The sequence below is a fragment of the Lipotes vexillifer genome, unplaced genomic scaffold, assembly GCF_000442215.2.
Source record: "Lipotes vexillifer unplaced genomic scaffold, Lipotes_vexillifer_v1.1 scaffold39, whole genome shotgun sequence".
NCBI classification, from domain to species: Eukaryota; Metazoa; Chordata; class Mammalia; order Artiodactyla; family Lipotidae; genus Lipotes; species Lipotes vexillifer.
The window spans coordinates 2,978,483-2,986,151 of NW_006787038.1; the positions used below are offsets into that span (position 1 = coordinate 2,978,483).

The 7,669-nt window shown below is 46.2% G+C and overlaps 1 protein-coding gene across 2 annotated transcripts in view; it reads left to right on the forward strand.

The window, feature by feature from the left end:
• Positions 1-4,340: 4,340 nt before the first annotated feature.
• The window catches only part of GPATCH2L (G-patch domain containing 2 like), a 58,110-nt gene continuing 54,781 nt past the window's right edge, over positions 4,341-7,669 (forward strand). The window contains exons 1-2 of one of the 2 annotated variants that reach the window (XM_007459758.1): positions 4,341-4,402; positions 6,811-7,482. In XM_007459758.1, coding sequence (XP_007459820.1) covers positions 6,821-7,482 — 662 coding nt within the window. In that variant the 5' untranslated portion in view covers positions 4,341-4,402; positions 6,811-6,820. Of the gene's footprint in view, positions 4,403-6,810; positions 7,483-7,669 lie in introns of those variants that run through there. The other variant, XM_007459759.1, reaches the window with a different exon arrangement.

Below are 7,669 nucleotides of genomic sequence, written 5' to 3' on the forward strand. Positions count from 1 at the left end.
AGAGAAGCTCTGAGCAAAGAAAGGAATTGTGGAGGGACATGAAGGCAAAAAGAAAGACAACGTCCCTGTTCTTACGATATTTATATTCTAGTGGGAGGTGACAGAATATAAATAAGTACGCACCAAATAAGCAAGGTAGTGTTGGATTATGATATAGGCCATAAAAGAAATAAAGAAGATGATAAGATAGAAAATGGCTAGGGGAGTAGGATTTCTTCAGATGGTGTTAGAAAAGCCCTCTTTATGGAAGTGACGTTTTAGCCAAGACTTCAAAGGTGAGGTGATTCCTTGACCCTCACCTGCAAATCCCTATAGACAGGTATTCTTGGTTGCAGGACAGCATATGCCAAGGCCCTGGGGTGGGAGTGGGGAGGCAGGGAGGGACAGCTTAGTGGGTTCGTACTAGGAGCATGGGGCAGGGACCAGATCCCAGGCTGTGCAGACCATGATGAGGACTTTCAGCTTATTATAACCGCAGGGAATCTAAGGAATCAGCAGAGATACTTTTTTTTGGTGGGAAGGACAAAGGAGGGAGAAGCTTACTGTGTGCAGATCCTTTTCAGCTGGTGATTCGCTCATTCAACTTACAGTTCCACCCTGATAGTCAATTGAGGGAAACTTGTTGACTAGACTGTCTTCCTCTTCTTGGTAATTATTAATATTTTTGGAGTGCCTAATTTGTGTTGGGCTCTATATGAAAAGCTTTGCATTCATTACTTCATTTAACCTCCACCCAGGAGATGAGTACGTTCTGTTATTGTCTCATTTTACAGATGAGGAAGTTAAGCTGTCAGCGCTGGACACAGCTAGGCACATATGGAGCTTCACCCTTGGCTTCTCTCCCGCCTCCATTTTACCTGCTCCAAGTCTGCTCACAACCCCTATCATCCACTATCATCAGTGCCTGCTTCAATCAGCAAGTGTGATGGCCTTTCCTGAGAACTATTCCTCCCCAATTTTCCTTTTGGTCCTCTTTTTCTTAAATGTCACCCTTCTCTGGCTTCTGTACACTGGTTCTCTTCCAATGCTCTCTGTCCTTTGGGCTGGCCACCTTGTTCTCCACAGGCTTCTTCTCTTGCACCCTTTTTCCTCGAATGGCCCTGCCCACAGATCCCACCATCACTAGCTTTCATTTACGTTTTCTCTTAAGATTGAGACAAGCACTTCTAATTTCCTGTTCCAGCCTAGTAAACAAATATTTGTTTTTTCAATTGACAGTAGTTTCTGAGCACCTAGCACGTGCTCAGAACTGTGCTAGGAATTGGTGAGAATACAATGGCTAGGACGGGGTCTCTGGGGCAATGGAGTGTAGGCTTCATTTTTGTTCACACAGCTATGTCTCCAGAGCTTAGTTAGTGTAGGGCCACGCATGTCGTAGGTAGTCAGTAAATATCTGTTATATGAGTAGTTTAGCTGGGGAGGCAAACTTGCACATAAATGGCTCAGATTCAAGGCTGAATGAAGAAGATGATGTAATAAAGATACCAGCAAGTGCTGAGAGAGCCCAACAGAGTAGACAAGCAAGGGGAAGTCTTCATGGAGGTGACATTGGCACTGAGCCTTTATTTTTAAAATTAATTTCTTTTTTAACATCTTTATTGGAGTATAATTGCTTTACAACGGTGTGTTAGTTTCTGCTTTATAACAAAGTGAATCAGCTATACATATACATCTATGCCCATATCTCCTCCTGGCATTGAGCCTTTAAATCCCCTCAAGTCCCAGGAGTGTTCAAGAAAGAGCAAGTGGTCTGGTGTGCCAAGCATGACATAGAAAGTAGTGGAAGACGGATGAAGTGAAATGGTGTTTCAGGAATCTCCCTCTGGTGCCAGTGTAGAGAATGACTTTTGGGGGAGAGACTGGAAGTGGCAAGACCAGTAAGGAGGCTGCTGTACCATCCAGAAGAGTGGTTGCCTACCCAGATGTGGCCAGTGGCAGACAGAAAGCAAAGGAGGGAGGGTGGTTGCAAGAATACTATCGAAATAGAATCCTCAAAGCTTGGCATTTAATTAGATGAGGAGGGATGAAGGAAAAAGCAGGGACTAATGGCTAATTCACCTGGGTCACTGCATGATGGTGCTGACATTTCCCAAACTGGGAATAGTGGAGGAGGGGCAAATATGATAGAGACTATGGAAGAAACTAAGATTTCTTTTGACATCTTAAATTAGAGATGCTGGTCGAGAAAATAAGTGGAAATATATAGCATAAATCTGAAAACAAAAGCTGGGTTTCAAGAAATTTGGGAGCTTTCAGTGCTGATGGAGGCAACTGACACCATGGGAGTGGATATGATTTGTGGGAGAGAACTTCACTTAAGCAGAAAAGAGGGCTGATGGCTGTGGACACCTCTTGAACATTTCCATTTCCATGTCCCTCCCATTCCACCATTTCCATCTTTTTGTCCTGTGGGAGTCGCAAATTCAGCATATCCAAAGTGAACCTTTTTCTCTCGTCTTCTCTCGCTGTGCAAATGGCACCAACCACCCTGTTAGTCACTCTGGCTCAAAACCTCAGTCTTTGCCTCCTCCCTTAATTCTTTACACAATGTTTCACCTACAGAAAATTCTGAAAATCCACAAAAGCAACAGGTAGTAGAGACAGTCACTTATAATGGAACTATTTTGGATGATAGGTAGTGTATCATTTGGGTCATATTCCAGTGCAAGTATAGATTTAGTTTCCTTTATGTATGAATACAGTCATAAGCTACATTTTTAGACTAAGCTTTTTATTAAGGTACAACCATCATACAGAAATGTACACAAGAAATTGATGACTTTTCATGTCATTAAATATTCTCCCACAGTCAATTTCAAAAGGCTTCAAGGTATTCCATCCCATAGACGTAATTTGATAACTAACCCCTGTTGTAGGATGTCTGGCGTTTTTCTAGTCTTCTCACTCCTTCCTCCACAATGCTACAAAGATGAATTTACCTGTATTTAACATTTCTGTGCCCATTTCCAATGCTTTCTTTAGATAAAATTCGTAGAGGCAGAATTTCTGGGTCAAAAGGTATGTGCATATTTAAAAATAAACTTTTTATTTCAGAATAGTTTTAGGTTTCCAGAAAAATCCGAAGGTACTACAGATAGTCCCCATATACCCTGTATTCAGTTTCTTCCGTTATTAACATCTCACATTAGTAGAGCACATTTGTCACAATTAATGAACCAGTGTACAGACATTATTACCAACATTAACTGAAGTACATAATTTATCCAGATTTCTTTAGTTTTTACCTAACGTCCTTTCTCTATTCCAGTATCTCATCAGGATGCCATATTACATTTAGTTGTCATGTCTCCATAGGCTCCTCTTGGCTGTGACAGTTTCTCAGACTTTCCTTGTCTTTGAAAATCCTGACAGTTTTGAGGAATACTGGTCATTTTGTAGAATGCCCCTCACTTGGGGGTTGTCCACTTTTTCCCTTTTGATTAGACTGGGGTTATGAGTTTTAGAAGGAAAGTACCATAGAGATAAAATGCCATTCTCATCATATCATATCTAGTCCGCATACTATCAACATGATTTATCACTGTTGATGTTAACCTTGATCACCCGGCTGAGGTAATGCTAGTTTCTCCACTGGAAATGTTACTCCACTGTAGTTGTCTCTCCACTCTAAAAGTTACTCACTTCCCCCCACTTTCCATATTGTACTCTTTGGAAGGAAGTCACTGCACAGTCCACATTTAGAATCAGGAGTTATGCCTCAGGGTGGAGTATCTATAAAAATTGTTTGGAATTCTGCACCAGAGACTTAGCTCTTCTTTCCCATTTATAAATTTATTTGTATCAGTAATTGATTTCTACCAGTTTGACTATGGATATTACTTTTACACTTCAAGTTATAATCCAATACTACTTTGTTTTGTTACTCAAGCATGTGTATCTTTAATAGTCTGAGCAACTCACTCGTGCTACCCCCCCAAAGGTTGTACAATTCGCATGGTTAAGAATGAGGACCCATTTCCCTAACTTCACACACCCTGTATAAAGTAGGTCAGCGATCAAGGGCAAGGCCGACGCCCCTCCCTAGCGCCCAATTTCCTGACGCTTCCAAGGCAGACGAGGCCTGCATGGGTAGGCCCTTCACCAAGATGGGCACCTCAGCCGCACGGGAACCCCCGCTCCAGTCAGCCACTAAACACCGCCCCTCCTTGGCCCCTTGCTTTTCTTCCGGGTTCTCGCGGCCCCGCCCCCAGGGGGCGGAAGTGGGAGCGGCCGCGGGCAGGAAGCGCTGGGCCGGGGCGGGCCCTCTCGCGCAGCCTGTCCCTCCCATTCCACCACCGCCCCATCCCACCGCCTCAGACCGGAAATGAGGTCACAGAGGGAAGCCCCGGCGGGGAGACTCGGCCCCAAAAGCCGCGGCCGTCGGAGGTGACTGCGGCAGCGGGTGAGGGGGACGGGGAGTGAGGGGGTCGGGGCCCAGGGGGCCCGCGCCAGCGGGGATCGGCTCTCCGGGCCGCGGCGGAGCGGTCACGGGCGCCATGGGGCCCCGGAGGCTGGCGGGAGGGGAGAGGGTGGCGGGGCCTTGTTTTTCAGGGCCCATCTCCCCGATCCGGGGGATGAGGGTCGGGCCATTTCCCGGGCGACAGTCACCTTCTCTCTTCTCTAGTGTCTGGCTCTTTTGAGCTGGCGACAGCGTGAGGGCTTGGTGTCCTGAGCCGTGGTCGCCCTAGTCCTCGGGGGAGGGCCCGGGCGTGGGGGAGTCCTTCGAAACACGCTTTTTCTCACGGATGTGGCCATGTTGCGACCCTTGAGCACGGAGGGAGTTTAGTCGCCAGGACTTGCGTTTTGGCAGTTTCTGCCCTGGAAGGGCTGACCCCCTGCCCCTGGTCACCCAAACTGAGAAGTTGCCTCCTGCCTCCCCCAGCCCCTCCCCCAACCCGGTTCCCCGCCCCCCGCCCCCCCGACCGTGTGCGCCTGCATGCTTCTCTTTTTACTTCTGCTAGTTTCTCGTTCCTTCCGTTGCGTGCCTCGGACAGCCTTTGTCTCCCCGAGTGCTTGCCTGGCCCCGGGGCCCTCTCGGACTGTGCCTCCAGGGAGGGTGGGAGTTCCAGGGTTCTTCAGTCACCTCCTGTTCGAATTGCAGCCTTTGAGCCTGGCATTCGACTGCACAGCCAACTGCAAGTTGTTTGGTAACTTCGTTTCACGTTAAAGTTTGTACAGTTCTGCTTGTACAGTTCTGAGCTTTTAAAGCAGTAGTTCTTTATTAGGGAAATAGATTTAGATAAGTGCGTCCCCACTTATCTATTTTGGTTTTAGAGACAGTTGTCTCCCAAACCCCAGCCATGGTGTTTTAAACTACTTATTGCTTAAATGAGTGTGGCTTTTGACACTTTGAGTTTTGTTTGGTTGGTAGTTTGGGACTAGGTGTCCCCGTTGCTCCTCCTGCCTTTAAATTGCTTGGCATAAGGATAGCATGAAAATAGATTTTAGAAAGTCCTTTGCAAAATGTAAACTGTGTGAAGGGAACTATGGTCTGAGAGTGGCGCCACAGAGTTTTAAGCTCTAATTATGGTCTTGAAATACGTTGGACTTAACAAGGGCTAGGGAAAAGGTGCTAATTTAAAATGGTTTTTTTTGTTGTTCTTTTGGTTTTTTTTTTTTTTTGCCGTACGCGGGCCTCTCACTGTTGTGGCCTCTCCCGTTGCGGAGCCGCGCAGGCTCAGCGGCCATGGCTCACGGGCCCAGCCGCTCCGCGGCATGTGGGATCCTCCCGGACCGGGGCATGAACCCGTGTCCCCTGCATCGGCAGGTGGACTCTCAACCACTGCACCACCAGGGAAGCCCTAAAACGTATTTAATTAGATGTTGTACGAAGTATATTAAACGTTTCCCTTTAAAAAGGCATTTTGAAAATCGCACCTCCTGCGCTCAGCCTCTGGAAGGTTTGCCTATGAAGTGATCCCTGAAGTATGATGGTTTGACAAGAATGAGTTGAAAAACAGGAAACTTTGGAAAGCTGTTAGCTAGAAATCTTAGAGACTCCTCTTATCCTTGTCATTTCAACCTCAGTTATAATGTGCTTTTGTGTGACTGGCACTAAAGCACAAAACTTGGATAATCACTTATTTTCTGAAGGATGGCAAGAAGACCTAAAAGTTGCTAATTATTCACAAATATATGACATACTCTTTAAAGGCTCTTTACCTGGTAGCTTCTGGGTGGTAGTTGGGACCAGAATGGGTGCAAACTTGGTCTTTTTTTTCCATGCAGAGTACAAACCTGGGTCACTACAGATTCTTGGAACACTAAAACTGCAGGCAGCCTTCCGTAAAGTGTGTCACTAAGTTGTCTTTCTCTTCCTGCCACAGACATTCTTATTAGTGACCCCAGACCATAGAACGGTCTTTTCATCCATGGTTTTGAAGTTGAGTGTTTTTCTGCTCCTGTTTGGACAGATGAGACATTCTCTAATCTTTTTAGATCTGATCATCAGGTAATTTAGTTTAGCAAGTTTAATTGGGGGAAAGGGGGAATGACTGATTTATTCCCCTGAGCTTGCTTGTTTTTACTAATAACCCAGTTGTCGTCTGGTGAGTATTTTGAGTTTTTGTGCTTTAAGAACATGCTGACTTCAGGCATTTAACAAGGGCCAGATACCTATTCTTAATGGCTTAAGGGAGTATGGATGGTAGGAATAGAGTCTAAGGGTAGCCAGGTGAAAGGTGACTTTATTTTCTGTAGATAGGGTGGACTCTGCAGTGCCATGATCTGTTTGAAAAATTATTCGAAAACAACAGATCCTATTCAGTCTTTCTTCTTCTTTTTTCTCTTTTTTGAACCTCCTTTTGGCAGATGTGGCCTCATGGATGAGCTGGTACATGACTTAGCCTCAGCCTTGGAGCAGACATCTGAGCAGAATAAGCTTGGTGAGCTGTGGGAGGAGATGGCGCTGAGCCCTCGGCAGCAGAGGCGGCAGCTTCGCAAACGGAGAGGCCGGAAGCGCCGTTCAGACTTCACTCACCTGGCAGAGCATACCTGCTGCTACAGTGAGGCCTCTGAGTCAAGTCTGGATGAGGCCGTCAAAGACTGTCGAGAAATGGCCCCAGTCACCAATTTTAGTGACTCTGATGACACTATGGTAGCCAAACGGCACCCAGCTCTTAACGCCATTGTTAAGAGTAAGCAACATTCTTGGCATGAATCTGACTCCTTTACTGAAAATGCACCTTGTCGACCGCTGAGGCGCCGGCGGAAGGTGAAGCGCGTAACATCAGAGGTGGCTGCCAGCCTTCAGCAGAAGCTCAAGGTGTCAGATTGGAGCTATGAGAGAGGCTGCAGGTTCAAGTCTGCTAAGAAGCAGCGTCTGTCCCGCTGGAAGGAGAATACTCCCTGGACCTCCTCAGGTCACGGGTTGTGTGAAGCAGCAGAAAATAGGACTTTCCTAAGCAAAACGGGAAGGAAAGAAAGGATGGAGTGTGAAGCAGATGAACAGAAACAGGGCTCTGATGAGAATATGTCAGAATGGTGAGATCTCCCTTACTAAGTCATAGATTTTCCTGGTTAACTTTACCTAAAGCACAAATCCACAGTCTTGATGAGTTCAACTTTCTTTCAAACCAGCCTCTGTAATACTGACTTTGTAGCTCTGCTTTAACCAGTCAGGTTGTGTGTAGCTTAAAGTACACTCATGATCCTGTTTCCCTACATCAAG